This window comes from Bombus pyrosoma, linkage group LG10, assembly GCF_014825855.1.
Source record: "Bombus pyrosoma isolate SC7728 linkage group LG10, ASM1482585v1, whole genome shotgun sequence".
Classification (NCBI taxonomy): domain Eukaryota; kingdom Metazoa; phylum Arthropoda; class Insecta; order Hymenoptera; family Apidae; genus Bombus; species Bombus pyrosoma.
Window position 1 is genome coordinate 4,008,015 of NC_057779.1, and position 20,444 is coordinate 4,028,458.

Sequence of the window (20,444 nt, forward strand, 5' to 3'; positions counted from 1 at the left end):
AAGGAAGATCAATAATGCACGCCCGTTCCACCAGGCGAATATAAGGCAACGTCCGCTCGAGTGACCGAACGATAATCAACGATAGTCCCAGATCGAACGTATCGAGGGGGATAAGACTCGGGGGAACCTAACTTGGAATGAAAATAGACATAACATAAGAGTTGCTATTCACAAGCGAAAGTTAACAAGTGGAAAAGCAACGAAATTGGAATATAAAGCAGATATAGTATAGATAATTATAGTGTAAACAATGAATCGACAGTTATCGATAAGCGAAGACGCGGATCGTTGTGAAATCCTGGAGCAGATCGGGTCCACATCCCGTGACATTGGGACAGATTAGGCAAAACGACTGGTACAATTATCGCAGTCTCATGTTTGGCACGGTTCGCTGTCTGACACACGGGATACCGTCAATCAGCGTTCCAATTGACATAGCGAATTCGGCTACGCCTCCCGATCGAATCCTCGCTCTGCCAACCGGCCAAGGACCACTCGTTTCGATACCGAATACTTGACCTTCACCGTTCGACCGATGCTGCGGTATTTACATTCGATTTTGTTGCCCATCGGTGCTTTAATTCACGGAGGAGGAGGATGCCGAGTTTGTAAACATATTTTAAATTAATTGAACCGCGGCTCTGACGATGAAAGAGAGTGGCAGTTTCATCAAAGTCCTGATTCAATCAGATATTCTTGCGAGGATCGTACAGAAAGTTGAAGAGAACTGCGCAGAGAAATGCGCCAGCCAGGGAACCTAATTCGTTGATTGGATTCATCGAGAGCTCTATCCTTAAGAGGGGAATAGTTTGTTCTACCATTTTAACCTTTTAAATGTTCGAATTTGAATATCCAAATTTCGATATTAAATTTAAATATTCGAACCTGCATGGTTGCAATTATATGTTCGAGTTTAAATGTAAAACCTGTACGTCGTTAAAGATATTTCATATCGAAGCGTTTCCTTCCTGGTTCCCATTATCCTAACGAGTGTTGCTTGTAGTTGGTCACAGTGAACTTTCCTGGCTTGAGAGTCCGCTTTTCAGCCATAAGCGGTGATAGAGTCAGCCACGCTCGATTCCAAGGCGACAGACGACGGCCTTTTAAAATCTAGCACGGTATCCAATATGGAGCGGCTACAATGAGTCAGTCAGTCGTCGCAGATATTCGCCGGCGAGAACGATTTCTCGCCGTTAACCCCAAGGGCGCTCGAAACTTTTTCCTATTTTCCTTTGACCGTCGTGCCACAGATCTCACGTCGCCGCTACCCGAGTATTCACGTTTTTCCATATCGGGCTATATACACACTGGTGATACAACGCGGCTTCACCGATCGCGCGTCCTTTCCAATGGGAATTTTAATTACCCGATACCTGGAACCTTACCTAGCCGCGTGATCGCTTTAAGCCGTTCTTCTATCGTTAAATTAATTCCAGCTGGCAATTTCAGCGAAATTACCAATTCCAGTAATCCTATCGTGCGTCGTGACCAACTATATTCTATCGAGTTGTCATTCGTTTCTATATAATAGCCTTGCGAATCATGGACCACCCTGCACGATAAATAACACCAACATAACGTCATGGGTATTATTTAGCCAAGAGTACAAGACGATAAGCGGTCGAGAGCTGTCCGTTTCCACTTATGGCCATGGTGGTCCGCTTTATTCCTCTTCTCGAGGTCGAATAACATTAATCGTAACGAAAACTGAGCAGTGACTCAGCGGCTCGGCGATCAAACAAACGAGAGACACGCGTCGATTAAATTAATCGACCCCTCTTCTCTGATATCACGATGAACTGCGTTTTTTAAACTTCATCGACGTATCTTTCTTTTTATTCTTCGTCCTGTTTATGAGTCGTCTTAAACGGTTAATAGCCACGAAAACTGGCGACGAAAACATCGGCTACCACATGGAAGGAGAGACTTCATTCAAGCATAAGAAAATACATCTGGCATTGGGCAGAGACAACAAACATCATTGACTTCTGGATACATCCACCAACTTCCACGTTGCTTTTTTTTAAACACAACAAATTTTCTTCGAGTCTCTTTTATATCCATCGACGGTGCAACGCGAGGGAATTGCTGCGGCCTCTCTGCTACACATTGCATCCATAAATATCCACGTGTTTCTCGTTTACTTCACACGCACGCTGGAATCCGTGGAATCTTGTTGTTCCCATTGTTACTTTGTACTGTTTATTACAACGATATCGAGAATTCGCTATCAATTTTCTCGAATCAGCTCGATAATGATCTCGAATTAATTGTAAAAGCTGTAGGCGGAATTGGCAGGAATTCCTCTGAGCAAAATCTAGTTTGATATCAAAGCACATTGAAAAGGCAATAACCGTCTAATAACAATGTCATAGCCGAGCTCTCGTGCCATGTGTATTATTTGATCATTCAGCAACGCCATATTGGAGAACCGTGGTTTATCACATGGTGGATAACTCACGATTAACTCGCTCCTTGACTACCCGACCAAGATTCGCTGATTAAGCTTAATAGCCTCCGTGATTCTCGATAGATCGTACCAAATAAAGGAAAGAAGATTTGGAAAGAGGCGCGTGGTTGGAGTATGTTTGAAGTGATTATAAGGTTACGAAGACCGGTGGATGCACTCGAAACAAGTATACCCATGTTCGACTAGAAAAAGCCAGGGCAATAACGGCTTTTGGCAGGCGAATCGTGCCAGGTATATTTCTCCTCTTCCTGGCTATGATCCAGAGCCACTTTGAAACTCGCGAGAATGTTTCTTTCTTAATCGTTCGATCGATTTAAACTTGTATTTCTTATTATCGTTCGATAGTATATCTTCTAAGAACAACATTGAAATATTCATAGATTCACGTAAAGATTAATTTTAGAAGAATCAGTAACCAAGTTTTTCAAGAAATCGGGTATTTTGACATGGTTCAAAGACGATGACAAATGATATTCGACATTCCAATACTCTTCGTAGCCTCGGTACATAATTTTGAAGGTGCTCCAATTTAATAACATCGTTCATATCGCTCCAAAAAGGAGAGATCAAAGGCAGCTAGGCGAGTTCGATAACAAAGATGAGAAGTAGCATCGGGCGATGCTCGAGAAGAAAGACTCGAGGCATGCAGAAACGACCTCTACGCGAAGAGATCTTGAACTCGTTTCGAGACAAAAGTGCAGGAGTCGACCGGTCGAACATCCTCCCAGAGAAGGAGGAATTTGGACGGCGACCAAAACGCCCGATATAAGCCACCCAGAGCGGCGAGAACGCGCGAGAGAAGACACGTCTTTTCGATCGGCATGGACTCGAGGTTTTCGAGGCACAGACTCATCCCGTCGAATTAGACGCTGCTTCCAGGAAAACGTGGCTTGTCTTGCACGATTTTCTTTATGCACCCACGTTCGTTGCACAACCTACTGAAATTTTCGACCGGCTGATATCTTCGCTCGACTCGATAAACCTCTTCGAAATTTTCCGCCTCTACACCGTATCCCTGGCACGAAATTCAATCCTCTCGATAGTTTCCCAACTTCGTTAATTCATTTTTCCAATTATCGTCGCGTTAATGAATCTTCGATAAACGAACTAAAAAGTAAAAGAAAAACGATAACCGTGAATCGATGAACGTCGACTTACCTGAGCTTTGTTTTGAACATCGTGCCCGGTTCTCCAAGTGTTGATTGCCGGTTGCCGTGGCCCCCGTTTGTCAAGCAACAGCTCACTCGGACACTTCTCGAAGATCAAAACGCGTTCCGCGACGGATCCTCTGGTCAAAAACGGTCTAATAGGATTGTTTCCGGTGCCAGTCGCGGCAGCAGCTCTTATATGCTGCTTCTGTTGCGTGGTCAATTCCGGATGGGGCACTTGTTCGATTCTCGGCCTAGGAGAATTTATTCTAGGACCCCATCTAGACGTAACAGGATCCTTCTCGTCTTTGTTAGTTTCCTTGTCCTTTTGTATCTCCGTTTCGAACTTGGACCTCGTGGTCGACACCAGTTGCTCTGTAGAATTGAAGTTGTTGTTTGTTTTCTGCTCCTCCAGCCTCTGTTGAGTCGGAGGATTTTGCTGAGCCGCTCTGTATCTGACTTTCGCGTAATCCACCATTGACATGTTTGACAAATCATCCTTGCTTAGAGATTTCGTATCCGATGTGGCACTGGCGTTGCTACCAGGCGTCGGAGACGCGGCACTGTTCACTACTGCGCCAGAAGTGGTCACCAGACCGCTTGCGTGATGATTGTGACCGATAATTATCGGTTTAACAGGCTCCACCTTCGGCTTCTCCCTCTTTATCGCCGGTTTCTGGCGAGTCAGAGGTACTGTTCGTTCTACGGGCTCCTCTGTGATCACCGAGCCCGTCTTCAGGGCATTTATCAGTCTTTCCTCCTCACGAGCGACCTCGTCGAGGTAAACGCTCGAATTAGAGCCACTATTTCTTTTCTCCTCCTTACTTGTCAACGATTTAACTTCCTGTTGAGGCGATCTGGAAGGATCTGTCACTCTTTTACTTTCATTTAATTTGTTCTTTAAGGGCCACGTAGTCAGTCCTGAATTCGTCGAAGGATCATCGAGATTAGAGGCAGTGGGAGAGGTGATTACCGTACTCGTCGGCCTCTTCTGCTGGGCGATCTTCGACGGCGTTATGTCCGCCGGAAAAGTGGTCTCTATGGTTTCTAGAAACACTTCCCGGTGATGAGCACCGGGAATCTTTGTGGATACCTGAGGCTTCACTATCTGCGACGGCTTGTTCGCGAAAGGGGACGTCGGAGACAACAAAACAGTTCCCTGTTTCGGTTTCACTTGACTACCAACGTTGCTGTTCTTCAAAGGAGAAGTCTGCGGTTGTTGCTGCTGCTGCATCGAGTTCTTCTCGAACTTCTCCAACGCGAATTGTATCGACGAGGGCAGAGTCTTTGACGGCGACCTCTGCCTCGACGCAGCTAACCTAGCCTTGTCCTCCACTACGAAATTGTTCACTAGCTTCTCCAAGTTCCCGTTATCGAGATTCGGCGTTTGACTCAATATATCCACCGCGGTGGCAGGGCTAGAGCTCGTAGGAGTAACTTTTCCCGTACTATTCGGGCTATTGGACGCGGAAGTCGGCGTAAGAGCAGTTCCAAATTTGTCCGCGGCCGTAGCATTACTGTGGCAATTCAATATCTCTGTAGGAGCTAGTCCTCGACTCTTCCATGTCTGATAGATCGCCTCCGCGTGATCGCTGATCTGCTTGGCGATAGCGGCAATATCCTCGTCACCGGACGTCGACGTTTCTGTCGGAAACTTCTGACGTAGGTCGTGCTTCGCGGTGGCTGCCATGCTTGAGCAGCGTTCGTGCTGTGTCTGTCGTTGCTGACGCAGCTGGGGATGGTGCTCGAGCAAGAAGCTCGCGGCGCGTCTGCTTAACTCGGTCGAGTGGTCCAAGACGAGCTCGGCGAGCCGTGGATCGGTCTCGAGGGGGACTACGTTCACCGGGATCGCGTAGCCAAAGTGAATCGCCTGACAGTCTACCTGTTCGTGGCCGGTTCGAGACTCGTTCACCAAACAGGCGTTCAGATCGGGACAGTGGACAGCCCGACTGGGCCGCGGATCGATGGTCACGGGGACGAAGAGGTCGCGACGGGTGGCGCAGACCCGGCGCTCGATCGTCTCGATTTCTATCGCCAGCTGTCGGCCAGCGATACCGCCAGACCTCGACGTCGCCGTCTCCGCTTTGAGCCTCGATGACGATGTCGATGATACCGTTGACGATGCCACTTCTGGCATATCTCAGGCCAACTGGCCCAAGATTCTCGTTCTCCACGGCCACGACGGAAGTCGAGCCACTGTCCACGCGATCCTCGCTCCCTCTGCCTGTCCCCCCATCGTTCGATTCGTTTTCTTTCCTTTGGTCTTTTTGCCTGATCTCTTGTTCTCGACAGTTTAGACGTTAAGTAGTTCTTTTAGCAAGCATTGAACAACGGAGGAGGATGGTTCTTGTTTGTCGTAGAGCTCAACTGGTACGCGAGCGCGAGTTCACGTTAGGGTACACCGTCAGCACATTATATAGTTTAATTATAGACCAAGTATGTCCACTGTTACTGCGGCGGAATTCGATTCTTGATGGTCACGCGGCTGGTGGCGGCTGATCAAGCTACATCTTCGCGTTCTTCGATGTATTGCGGGCATCGGACGTGATCTGAAAGAAGATAAATATAAATTAGTATTTATCCCGGCTGATCTGAGGTGGATGTATTTTCAGATATGTTACCCACGGTACGCGGTGTGAAACCGTGGAGATCGCGTCCTATAAATCTCACCCTTTGTCTTGGACACGGTATACGTAATTAGAAATGATTTACTGTGGCATCTACTACGTTTGCCCCGAGTAACTGCTTCGTACGCGGCTTGATAAGAATGATAATTACAGCTGATATGGAAAACGTAGCAAGATAGTAAGATCAAAGTAAGTTTTAACTTAAGAAAGTAAGAAATCAAAATCTCGATCAAAGTCGTATAAAGTACTGTTATTATAAATTCTTACGTAATTAATCCATACGTTCTCGTTAAAACTGACCTTAAATTTGAACGCAGTATGTATTCTTTACAACGTGAAGCGAACACACATTTTTTCTCGCTGCTCGAAAAATACTCGTTCGTGAAAAGATTATCTTTATTACAATTCTCATGGAGACTCGTAAAGTGCCTCGAATGATCTTGGAAGTTACTATAATAGTCAATGCAAGTCGATTTACGATCTTGCTGCGTTTCTTACTTGACCATGAATTTATATTCCAGCTAGTTCTTCCGAAATTTCGCATTTCAGTCTAGGCTTCCTAAAGCGCGAAGAAGTATACGAAACGCGTGACAGGCTTTGTCCAAGCTAGATCGCAGCGTCGTATCGGTACTTTCACCCTGCATTGCTACGCGTATGCAAATGCGTGCGTACGGGCCGTGACCAGGCGTGCGTGCACGGCTTCGATCGTGCTCGAATGGCTGGGACCCGTGCACGTTACGCGTTCCTCACGTTTTTCCTCTCCTCTCTACCCTTTTCCCCGGCCCATTAACCCAAGCAAGGGGAAATTTGTATTCCCGAAGCGAAGCTTTCTTTGTCTCCGGCTGACCGACGTGCGTTTGGCAACTTACTGGCGATGATTTTTAACGTTATCCCGCATTCTACTCGCGCCACGATGTCAAAGACTTCGCGGGAACTACGAAGAAACACTGGCGAGTTATTCTAATTTCTATGCTTTTAAAGTAAATCGTCGCGCCGACAATTCGTCCTTTCTATTTCCGTTGATAGAGACTTCTCTTTTTTCGCGTTTGTCTTTTGCGTCGAACCAAGCGCGTTCCTCCGACTTTTAATAGTCTTCCACTTATCACATTTGTCGAGTTCTCTATCTTCACCTCGTTCGTAGATTACAATGATAGATTGCATTCGTTGTTTCGATAAGAATAAAAGATAAGCGTTTTTAATGTTTCTCTGATATCAGTGACAATGTAAGTCAGCTAATCTCTACATCGTTATGTAAATCATCGTCGTATGTAATAATCGGTCGTTTCTTTTTTTAGTCGAGGAATCTAGCAATGGAACCTGGCGTCCTCGCTTTTCGCACGCCATCCCTGCAGTATATGCCAAACGAATTTATGGACGTACCGTTTCTGCCGAAGCTATTTCTCCGATCTACGACAACCTGTCTTCGTACATACAGATTTTCTAGCTTCGTTTTTATCCAAAGATTACATTTGCTATGAAAGTTTGGCAATACAGATTCGAGAGATACTCGAGACCCATCGATGTCCTTAATGTCAACGATCGTTCAAACAATCTCGCTACTTTCACGCGGAACATACTCGAATAAGTTCCTTCTTTTAAAGTTGTTTTGCGATGAAACTCGACTCGATGAACGTCTAGTAACTACCCTCGTATAGTTTTTAACTTTCGGCTAGGTAAATCTTAAGTTTGTAGTAAACGATTCATGGTGTACTCTAAATATATCGTTCGCTAGGGATAAGAGGTGACGTAACAACGAAAACTATAAATTCTTTGCAGGAATATGATGTAACCTTCAAAACCGAATAAGTATTCTGATCGACGGATTTTCTAACGTTTCGAAACGCATAGCGTACAGGTTCTAACAGCGCAATTCCGCTGGCTCAATAAAAATAAAGTATATCTCCCTCGACCTGGTTTCCGAGTTGCTGCCCACCGCACCGTTTCACGAATCAACAACCTCTGCACAACCTTGCTATTTTCTACCAATCTATGAATCACTTTGGCCTGTGATAACGGCACCACCTACCTTTTCCAGCTCCCTCTCTCTCTCTCTCTCTCTCTCTCTCTCTGTCTGAAATAACCAACGATGAAACAAACGAAATGCTGAAACAAGGTTGCAAACGGACCACACTTCCAGATTTTCCACCTCTAAATTGGGGTAAACGCATCACACCTCGTCCTTTCGACAATTTTCTCGATCATTTCGAATAAAAGATTCACCAGGGAAATCACAGCATTGAAACACACGGACTGAAACGGAATTTTCGTTTTCGATGTTCGTCGGATATTCGACGAAAGTGGATAACAAGCGAGTTTACCTAGGAATTTCGCCGGAAATACCGTCGAAATCGCGTGTTCCTGGAACGATTCCAGGAGAGGACCGGATAATCAACGACCGTCGAACGTGAACGACCGACAGAAAGTCGAACAACGATCGCACATCGCGGCCTGATAAGTGTATATCGTAATGGGTCGCGTGTCAGCTTGTCACGTAGCGGTGTACACGCTTCGTTTTCTACGTAGAAGGGACTCTCAACGTCGCATAACTCGGTCACGTTTGCGGTTTGCATCGTTAGAATACGATACGGCCCACTAAAAATAGCGGCCAAGCCAATATCGATACGCTGTAAACGGTGTCAATCCCGTGATCGGAACCACGTCGGGTGCACGCAACGTTCAGTTTCCGCGTGTATGCAATAATCCTACCTTTCATTTTTATTCTTCTCAAATTGCAATTTTATCGAGGAATACATACCCGGTGATGAAAATAAATAAACGTGCAATTTGCACGATTGACATTTACTTCAAATAAGTTCAAATCTCTGCATTACTGAATAGCCTCGGCCTTGTCATGTTTCAGAAGATTAAAGTGTACATGACAAAAAGTTGCTATACTCCTACTACTATATTCTTCTTTTGCGCAATAATTTACAAGCTAATAATATTAGCGAATTATGTAATAGATGTTACGACCAAACAAATTCTACAACCTTCACCTAAATCCCTAAAAGGTTGCAACAGAAGGTCGGCAAAGTTCTGTTACTCGTCGATGCCATAGGATTCCATAGAAATACTACTATGCAGATGGTCTTAATTAATCTCGCTCTACCTTCGATCGTGCTCAATTAAAACGCATCTCGCGCAAACCTTCAATTTGCTTATCATCTATGAGGGAAAAGTGGGACAACGCGATGGGAAGAATACAGATCTCAACGAAGCGGGAGCATCGCGAAGAAAATTAGTTCAGACAGTTTCACAATTGGAGATGAGAAGGGTGTCTCGTTATAAATAGTTCTTAATGCAACGTGCGAAAGAGAGGGAAAAAATCGATTTCAAGGATGACCGTGTATTTTTCGCCGACACGGTCCATCGATTCCGATATCGATCCACTGGCAAAATATAGAATCCCTCTATCGAACCTTCAAGCTCTTGTGATTATTTCACACTAGGAGTACCAATTTCTATCCTTAAAAATACCCTTTCTTTAACGTTAATATAAAAACCGATTCATCACTTTCATCATCATTCACCGTTTTAACTCGTCAATCGCTCGAACTCAAGCTTTCAGCAGCTGCCGTTCGATTTTTCCCTGGAAATTCGCAGAACAAAGATAAAGAACGTTACTTATGGAACGACTTGATATTATATATAATAAACGATCGAGACGTTGAAATTGCACATGATTCGTTGAAGAACTGTGAGTTTCTTCTCCTTAAAATGTCCGTATGGTAAATACGCAAAGAGAGAGAAATTGGCGCGATTACGCGAACGACGCCGTATGGTTTACTTAATCTCAAGGCTGTATGGATCCTTTGGTTCTCGCGGTCAACGCGAAAACCTCCGTACGCAGATGGAATCGCGATAATATGTAAAACGAACGCCACGAAGGTTTGAGCGTTTCGGCTCTCGAAATAGCCGGTCGAAAAGTCGCTCACCGAAGCCCTCTTGCCTTCCACAGAATTTCACCCAAGAATTCGTCGCTAAGTCAAGCAGTTTTTAGGCTTAACAGCCTAAAGTCATTCATCCATAGTCTCCGAGCGTTATATTAAATTCTTTATTGCCTGGTTCGCCCGTGAAATTGCCTTCTCAGGCGAGAAATATGAAGAATCAGGATCAAGAATAAGCACTCCGAAAGGAACTTTGCTTAGAAGTTCGTTGCGAAGTAAAATTTCGGAAATGTAATTTATTATCGTCTGAAAAAGAAGATCAAGTGAAATTCACAAGGCCGATGAACGGCAGATTACGATCAAGTATTTGTTTCGCAAATATTTTTAGATCTCTTTGAAATATTTCCAAGGATCGGAGATATGAATTATTATCTGGCAGAAAACTCTGTGAAACTGTCTCTAGTCGATAGTTTTGCCATCAGATTGACCCAAAAATTCCAACTCGTCATCGAGTTCCCTCGATAAGCGAAAGGAAAAGGAACCGATCAATACGATTATCGACGACGTCGGGACAGCCTCGAATTTACTAGGCGAACTTTTCGATAAATCAACTTTCTCGGCGAGTGTTCTACGTCTTCCGAACTTCCGACAACGTCGGAAGTTTTGCCGATAGGCTGCTTAAAAGTTTTGTATATTCTGGCCTGCTTAAATTCTTGAAATAACATGGATTGACTAGAGAACGCCTTTAACATCTGCGATCGGTTTCCGATTAAAAACTACGTCGATGAGAAATTAAAAGAATACGATGGCCGAATGCTCGCGTGTCAGCTTAAAACACGCCACTCACCCACGACAGACGACTATAATTCCGTTGATAAAACTTCTTTTGTCGATGGAGTTATTACCATTCATCGCAACTATAGGCAATTTCAATTTCTCCAACTACTCTGTTTTTTATCGTGAATTTTTCATGTTCAAGATACGGTTCTTTCCGCGTCGTAACATCGTTGCTTAGTTAATCAACAATAGGACAAAAATAGTCACGAGATAATTCCATACAACCTTCGATCCAGTTCCAACCGAACGACAGTACCGGAAGATTTCAAAGGAATTGATTATTCGAACGGAAGCCCAAGCAACAGCGATCTATCGTCACCAGTCGCGATAAAATCCACCGATCAACGAGTCACAGTTTTGCAAATAAGCAAGACGTGTCGTGCGTGCTTTCGCATGCAGATCGTGGCTCGTGTATGTGTACGGCTGTGTGCAAACGCGAACGTAGCGATAGGTGCGACTCGTATGCGTACATGCACCACTATGTGCACTCGAGCAAAGTTTATTTCGGTTCGTCCTGTAATATTAGACATGATGCGAACATTCACACGCAGGATCTAGGAGGCGACGACTGAATCGGAAAACATCGAGTAAATATCGAGTAAATACTGGAATATTCGAGTATCCTAATTCTGAAAATAAGGTATCAGAATCGCGAGTTTAATTACGTTAACGCTATTTAACGAATTCAATAAACTTCCTGGAATGGAAGTTAATGACGAATGAAATATTTCGACGCATTAAAAATGATCGAATCGAGTTCGTCGCCACTATCGCAAGGAAAGTGTCTGTCACGTTGCTCGAGTCAATACTCGAACAGTGTCGATCATCGACACCGAGATAACTTACGGTCAAATGTATTTCTGGCCGCGAATACTCTCGTACGCGAAGTCGAACACACGTATTCGGGGCAGAAACCCCTGAATCGGCTCGTGTCGAATCCCGGAGCATGATATTCACGGAGTACAATCCTTCTTTCTATCTGTCCGCTTCTAAAATTGTAACCTGGCGTACTACCTCGGTGTATTCGACCGATTGAACTCTTCCGTCGAGACTCGTCTTATATCTTCCGAATATAAATTCCACGAAATCGTTATCTTATGGAGGCACGGTAAAACGAACAGAGTTTCCAAAACCAGATTAATACGAACGAAATACATTTAATCATCGACGTTACATTTGAATCGTCTGAAATTATAACACGAGTTATCCGTCAAACGTTTATCGGATAGGAAGAATAACGGAAGCGAGATTAATTAATAAACGAACAAAAGCAGTTTCTAATACGAGGCAAAAGAAAGTCCACTGTGATCTTTCTTTTCATCAAAGCTGGTTCATTTGAAACTCTCGATATCATCTTCACTAAAGCGCAAACGCGTCTCTTCCATTCAAATACAATGAAATATCTACGTTCCGTGACGCGACTCTTCCATTCAACCGCAGCTTTTAAAGGGTTAAAAATAAAATTGGCATCGAGATACTACGTTTACTTCCCTAAAATCCACGCTCGTACCACACCACCACAAGCAAAAATTTACTAAACGAATTCCCACGAGTCTCGCGATAACATTCAGCCTGCCGAACTCACTCGATTATTCTTCTATTTTTCTCGCACTCTGTTCTATTCTAATTCCAAAATCTAGAATCCAAAAATACCAGGTTTCGCAACGGACAACTAACATCGTAGACACACGGTACGTACAGAGTAAAAATCACGAACGAGAAAAAAGTTTGAACGACATGCAAAGCGCATGCATCGACGACACGCGTCGCTCGATCCCGCGACACCAACTGAATCGTACGATGACAGAAAAGAGAACTTCAAAGCGACGATACTGTCCCCTCGACAAGCTTATCGATAGTAAATTCTATACGGTCCATCTTACGAACTCAAAGTAATGTCGAATAATATCGTTTGATGTGATTAATGATTGATGTGAATAAAAAAGCGGATTTATTTATTAGCGGGATTGATACACGATTGTAAATATAGCGACGCGGAATGATATAATTGATGAAATGATTTTTCAGTTGGACAATACCGGCTTATTTCGGATTGGGAAATGTCCAAGCGCGATTCTGATTGGCATGAGATATTGGCTTTCGGAACACGATCGCGATACGCTTTCCACAGGCTGTCGCTATCCCAGTTATTTTAGGCAGGTATAATATATTATATCGTTTGATTCGAGAGAGTTACGGATTGCACTAGATCAGTTCGACAGGTATACGAAGATGAATTGATCTCTAAAATATACAGAGTGATACAAAGTTGAATCTCTAAAATTCGGACAAGCAATTGTGTTCAGAAGAAAATAAGAATTATTCGTGACTCGAAACTACGATTAATCGATCGAATGCACGTGACCAGTATTACGATCGAACGAGACACGTTCACCAAACCGATTTCTCGCCGACTATGCAACGTTTCATTGTTCAAGTAGGCGTGCGCTGTTTAACGCGTGCCAGGACCAACGCAATTTACGCTACTTACGTAAATCAACGTGAGAATACGCATCACTCGTAGCCACTCGTAATTCAGCAAAGTTTGTAATCGCGTAACTCGCACGTAGTCGATGTTCCTGGTAATTAGAGAACGCGCGTTGCGTTTTGTGAGGAGGAAAACATATGACTTACGAGGATGAGGAGGAGGAGATTCGCGCAAATATAACATCGAGAGGTTGAGAATTTCTCTTGGCGTAAAAGAGGACCACCCTAGTGGAGAGACGTGTGTATTTCGAAGCCATTGTATTTCCTATTGTTTGCTAGTTTTTGTTTGAATCACGGGGTCAAGCTAAAACCCTGGTGTCACTGGGTCAAAGTATACCTTCCTCCTCGATGATGAGATTTAATTCGCGACTCGACGTGACTCTCTTTCTCGCTTTATGTCTCTGCCCACTCCCCTCTGACCGTAATTTCAATGAATCCTCCTCGCTTCGACGTCTCTCACTCCCACGTGACTATTAAGCGGAATAGCTGAATTGTGACAATGGGAAGGAGACGATGCCTGCGTGGACTCGGTTAGTTCGTCGGTCCAAAATTCTGTCTGTCGCGTTTTCTGTTTACAAAGATACCACATATCATTAGTAGTTTTAGATTAGATTAGGTTAATTTGTGTTTGCTGTTGTTGAAACTGCTTCAAGAATCCTCATTCTCGAATAACGAGTGTTCCGTATAAGGCAAGAACTCGATTGAGCCATTATTCTGCTCGATCACTAGCAACATTATACGAAAAATCCTCTCTTACACCGTACAATTTCGAAACCATAATGACGACCACGGCATAAACTTTGCTACCTATGCATTAAACCTATCACTGTAATCGTGAATACGGAACTGCAGTCGCTTGTAATTCCGTGAACGTGTACGAATCGTTTCAAGGAACTGGACTGTACAGTTCGTTCACAATTTGTTGCTGCATTTCAGCAACCGTGCAATCTCGTTGGACGGTGCAACGCGGCCAGAAAACAGAGTTGTTGTAAAGAATAGGACCGAATGCAGAGACGACGAGCTAGAAAAGCATAGCAAAAGTCGACGACATCAACAGTCGAGTAAATTTTCGAGTTCAGTCCACGGATGCGCGTGACGCAGAAAGTCGTGACAGCCCTTTTGCCATTCCCTGGAGGGTTCCTCGACCACTCTCTACGAACCGATTTAATTATTCCACGAAGGTAAGCGCTTTGAGTTTTCCGGCAGCGGTAGCGCGCTGCGAACGGAAGAACAGCCCGAGCCAAATATATTTCTGGACGCCAGAAACGGCTCGACATTTTTTTTCCTTTTTTTCCTAGCCTCCCTCCTCCTCTTTTCCCTCTACCGTAGTCGATCTCGCGTTCTTTTCTTCTTCGGAGCTTCGTTCTTCTTTTTTTTGTCTTCCTTCGAAAGTCTTTTTCATTGTTTTTCGACTTCTCTACATTCTTCTCGCACATCCTTCGCTCTTCCGTGTATTCTTCCTGTTACTAGGTCGTTTCACGAGTTTCGTCGTCTTTTTATCGAAAGCTTTTATTACAGAAAAGCACCGTTCCATCGTCAACGTTTTCATTCCTTCTCGCGTAGAAACTTTAGAAATATAGTTTGAATGACCGAATTCATCTTTCCTAAATCTAACATATCAAATCCATAACTTAAAATTTGATCAAAATTTTTCTCCTGGATCTATTTCTACGTCCTTCGATTTATAGTTCGCCACTGTTGAAATTCATGAAGTAGTTTATCAGTTCTTCTGAAATTTTCCTATCAAAGATGGAACACTGCTAAGTGAAACAGTCAGCTGATAAACAATACGCTCTCGACATGTCGAGAACTATACGTCGCTAAGTGGTGCAAAACAAAAAAGAAAACGACGGAGCATATGAAACGATTTGGTTTGTTCCTTTTTCCATTCGACTATACTGAGAAAGATGTTGAAAGAGGAGGAGATAAAATATACACGGCATGTCGTCTATTCTCATTCCAGACTGGCGTAGTCCTTGTCGTCTTGGTCGTCCTCTTGGTCGTTCACGACCAGCTGTTCTTGTTGAGAGACAGAGTTAGACGGCTAATCCGCTATTAATCGAAGCAAATGCCCTGACCTCGCGATCTACTTGCCCGCTCGTTATTATTACTCCCTGGAGGATTTCAAGACCGCGCGGTTTCTCCGGGAACTCGTTAACAGATCCTTCTCCGTGGCTTTCAATTTCTTTCTCCTGCGTTCCGTCCGGCGCTCGAGATCCGCGCCAATTCCGCTTCCTCGTTCCGCGTTACGATGTCCAGTAACGCGAGGTATTCTTCTGCTCCAATGGAATTTCTTGGTTCCTTCCGATATCGACGCGATTCCTATAGCCTACAGTTTTATTCTGCAGACAGAGAAGCTGAGTCTTCTTAGAGCGTCGACCTTTCAAATGAATCAAAGAGAAGCGAAGAGTTTCATTTTCTCGATCTATCGACTCTCGATGAAGAAAAACACGGCTCTCTTCTGGTCGAGAGATTGGTAATTCGATGGGAACGTTAGGAAGAAATTAATGAGAGCCGCGCTTTCACTTCCTCGCGTCCAGAAGCTGATAGATAATTCTTGGCTATTAATTCTGCCAAGAAAATCGATGAGGATATTACGGAGGTGTTTACGGAATGAAAAGTTGAAATTTCACTTCTACTCTGACTTGGTTCTGCGTTCCACGGTATCAAGGAACTAACGTTCCTTATCGTAATTTCTTATAAGAACGGTCGACCAGGTCTCTTTCGCGGATCATTTTTCGCTTGTTACAGAGAATTCGCACGTGGCACGGCAAGCGTCTCGATTTCAGCGGATTAATCAACTAGCACGTGACATCTCGTTTTTGCTGCGGGCAGTGTCGTATGTTTCTCATTTACGATTCAATAATTACCGAGAAATACGGAGCTTATCCATGCCGTGACGCAACGAGATCGCGTTATGTAATTCGCGAATCGTGAGCCAAGCGTTGCAACTATGAATTTTTATCAACCAAGAGGGTCGTCGACTGAAAGAAACGAGATAGCAATGGTACGCGAATGAACTCTGAGTTCTGTAGTCGGTTTTTAAATGAGAACGCAAGACGACTTCGTCTTTATGAATTTTTATGGCTTTTGTCAATTGATCGACCCTCTCGTTTTTACACGATTCCTTATAGAACAACAATCGTACAAATTCTAGTCAAGATACAAACGAACACAATTCTAAGAAGGAATAATTTTCAAAGAGCATCGTTCGCTTATAGCCAGACTTCCGTTTCCACGTTTCTATATATTCACGGTGCTATTTTCAGCTCACGCCATATATCATTCTTATGTCGTGTATCGCAGTAACAGGCGACACGGGTAAGAACTCGCATAATTCGTTGTTTTCCTTCAGTCCTCGTGGCTCGTGATCGCCTAACCTACATACTGCATCATCTAATCATCCGCTAATTGCCAGTCGAACGAGGAAAAAGATGACGATCTCCAGGGACCTACTTCAATTACGTTTTACAGTTGAATAGAACGCAGGTGAAGACAATAAACAATCGAACGTAACGAGAATCGAAGGTCTCAAGCAGATTGCACATCACTTTCCTGCATCTATTTTCGCTTATCGGTCTTTCAAAGAAGAGGAAAACTTCTAAGCATCGGTTTTTATAATTTGGTCACGTTCCAAGTATGTAACTTCTATATTTATCGAACTATCGTATCGTTAATTTAAACAACTTATCTAATATGGTATCTTCTTCAAATAAATTTTAAGTACAACAAATAAACACTGTATAGTTACGAAGGCGAGAGTAAATCTCGGAAATTATCAGTTAGGTGTATTCTTTACGTACTCGGATTATTTTACTATAAACAGTAAATTCCACTCAGCAGGAAACGCTCGTAAATCTTGAAAAGAATCTAGTCTCATTAGTCGTGTTTCAATTCGAGTCCCGAATAAGATACTTAAAAGGCAATTGATATTCTACGTGGGTCGAGTTATTCGAAAAATGCTGAATTTATAATTTTCGTCGTTCTACCAAACATCGCCTCTTCCGACTTCACCTAATTGGGAGGCAACGAAGTCGCGCGGATCATTAACTAATCTCACGTGAATGTGATGTGCGGCTTTTTCGAAATTGAAAACCTGTTTCCTTTACGTCGTTTATCATCCGCCTCTTGATGACGCTCTAACGATGCGTAGCGTAAAAAAATACAAGCAATCGAGCAGCCTGAACGTGTCCACGTCGGATACCTTCTCTCGCCTAAACTTATTTATTTGACGCGAATGTACAATTTTCTTTGCTATAAGTAGCTATCGAGTTATGGCACTGCTCTTGGTTGACTTTCTTTCGGAACAATCACAATCTTTTGAAGAAATCATCTAACGTGTAAGTGATATATTCTATACATTCGATAAGATTGAGAGCTCAAATAAAGTAAAAAACGAGAATATTTTCAGAAATATGTAAAAAATATTCTGGTGTATTTTAAATATTTCAACACGTCAAGCCTAAATTAATTAGAGTTCCTGCGTGAAAAGAAATTTTTCCAAGATCGAGTCGACGTCAGACGAAGCCAGGAGAAAGCAAAGAGGCACGTCTAATCTGGCGCGCGTTCACGGTCACGGAGTTCTAAGCCGTGGATGAAAAGAGCTTTTTAGCCAGCTATTCAGTCGGTTCAGCGACGGTACGCGAATGAAGAAAAAAAAAAGAGAATACGCAAATTGAAGGGGGCACCGGCGAGCATAGATACCTACGTGCGCGCGGATCCTCATCAGTCGTGTCTAGCCACGCCGTGGAGCGATGCCATAGGATGTTTTATTAGCATTTCCTAGAATCTCTATTTACAACTTCGGCCCGGATGCCTCGAAACCAGCTTGGATTCAGCGGAAAACCAGATTTCTCGCGAGTTGACTTTCCGCGAGGCGAATCCCGAGTTTGTTGAAACGATGAATAGGTGGTTTCGGGGTCTACGAAGATATTGATGGATGATGGATGGGGCATCCGCGGGAAATTGCAGTGATTTCATCGAAGATTGATTCGTGTCGCTTTATGCTTGGAGTCTGACGCGGTACATTTGGAATACAGCATAGCATAGCTTCGTTTATCCGAATCTCATGGGAAACAAATATTTTATCGTAATAAAAATCGATTCTACCTATCACCTATGATTTTTCGTTCATTCAATGAATTCAATCGACAGGAATTTGTTTAACAGATCCGCTGCTATTAGAATACAGTTAGCCCGTCGATGGAATACTATACTCTTTACATCAAATATGTCCGTATCATGAATAATCATGATTATTCTAACACAATTTCCACTATTTCGTTCAATTTTCTAGTGAATTTTATCGAAACGCACGCAAAGTAGTATCGGATAATCGAACGCTACCTAAAATTGTATTACAACGAAGAGCTCGGCGTCAAAGAAGATCGAAAACTTATCTCGCAAATTATATTCTAAATTCCAAGTACAATTCTTACAATACACATGTGATCTAAATTGCTCGAAACAAGTTGCTAAAATCATTACATTAGAAATGGCGTGATACGTATGAATGATAGACGAAGATATGGATATTTTAAGATATTTTTGTAAGCCAAGAGAAATTTCTAGACCGTGAAATTTAATAAATGCATTACAATATATATTATTAGATTAGAAATAGAAAAATGTGTCCCCGTGAAATTTCACGAATTCTGGGATTTCGAGTTAAAATATCGAAATGAGGGAGAAGATGACGAGGATTTTGGAAAAAGAATTTTTTCCGAGAAACTATCTACAGAACGGAATTGGAGCGTCGAAACCGTGAAACGACACGTGAAATGCAAACTGATGGGGGGAATTTTCCACGGAATCTAATTGACGAAACGGGATAGGAATTATCGCGTTTATGCAAGGACTTCGTCGAATACGAATGTTCGAATTACGGAAACGCGGCCCCTATGTACCCTCTTCGATAGGTGGCCTCGTGTTTATGAATGAGATACATTATGCATGTATCAAGTGACGCGATTTATGTACGATATCGTCGCCGACCACCTCTCACTGACAATGAAACGAAAAATCTACAAGTTCTTCAACCTACGTCGTGAAAGTTGCCGTAAAGAAAAATGATAAAATTACTTTTTTATCTCGTATACTTTTTTCCACTTGTTTCATCAGCTGAAATCACATGATCGTTGCTTAACAGTCAACGCTAGAGTTACCAAACTTATCAAAACGACAGATTTCGGATTAAAATTAATTTCAATGTTAATTACAATTATCTATGTCTAGTACATCGCTCATCGATATTTCTGCTATTAACGAAATTTAATTTAAGGGCCATAAGCTTTCCAATTACAAGAGAAATAAAATGTTTATTTGTTATTTATTTTACGTCGTCTATTTCGTTGATTTTTGTTCGTGCAATTCATCAAACTAATGGCATCTTTGAAGAGAAGATACGCAAGAAACTTTTCACTTCGGAATGACTCACTTGTTACAACGACATGGAACTCGTCGTTCCAACGAGCAAGTGTTTTGCTTGGTGGAATACCAGTGGAAATCAGGCCGAAAAATTGTCGGCCGGGCTACAAGGGGAGCATTGAAGGAAGAACGGCACGAAAGGAAGCAACAAGGGGGAAAGCTAATAACCGCGGAGGATCCAGGCCTGTGATTAATGCCCCTCTAAACGACACATCGCGTCTCGATTGCAGATGTAATCGCTAGCGAACCGGATGTAACGGGCCTCCGTGGCTGCAGCTTTGGTACATCGATCGATTCGAAAATACAGGCACGTGCAATAGTACGCGCTTTGCAAACATAACGTAACGATTGGTGGTGAACGCGTGGGTCGTAGGTGAACGCACGGGCTTTGCGCAACGATTATCTACCGATTTTTCACAAGAAACCGACGAAAGAACTCGCTCGACGAATATCGCGACCGTGAACCTCTTTCTGGCGTTTCTGGCCTTTCTGGCATGCGCCAACAGGCCTCGTATAATACGATTAGTCGGTCATTCGCTGAATTATCGATTCTGGTCGAGTA

At 43.3% G+C, this 20,444-nt stretch overlaps 1 protein-coding gene across 4 annotated transcripts in view; it reads right to left on the minus strand.

Moving 5' to 3' along the window:
* LOC122572033 overlaps window positions 1–20,444 on the minus strand; it is a 38,689-nt gene that overhangs the window by 8,175 nt on the left and 10,070 nt on the right. For 3 of the 4 annotated variants that reach the window (XR_006318349.1, XM_043736544.1, XM_043736546.1), the window contains exon 2: window positions 3,629–6,167. Coding sequence is in view for 3 of the 4 variants with exons in the window: in XM_043736544.1 (XP_043592479.1) it covers window positions 3,629–5,755 (2,127 nt within the window). In the remaining variant the exon portion in view is untranslated. Of the gene's footprint in view, window positions 1–3,628; window positions 6,168–8,271; window positions 8,518–20,444 lie in introns of those variants that run through there. The other variant, XM_043736545.1, reaches the window with a different exon arrangement.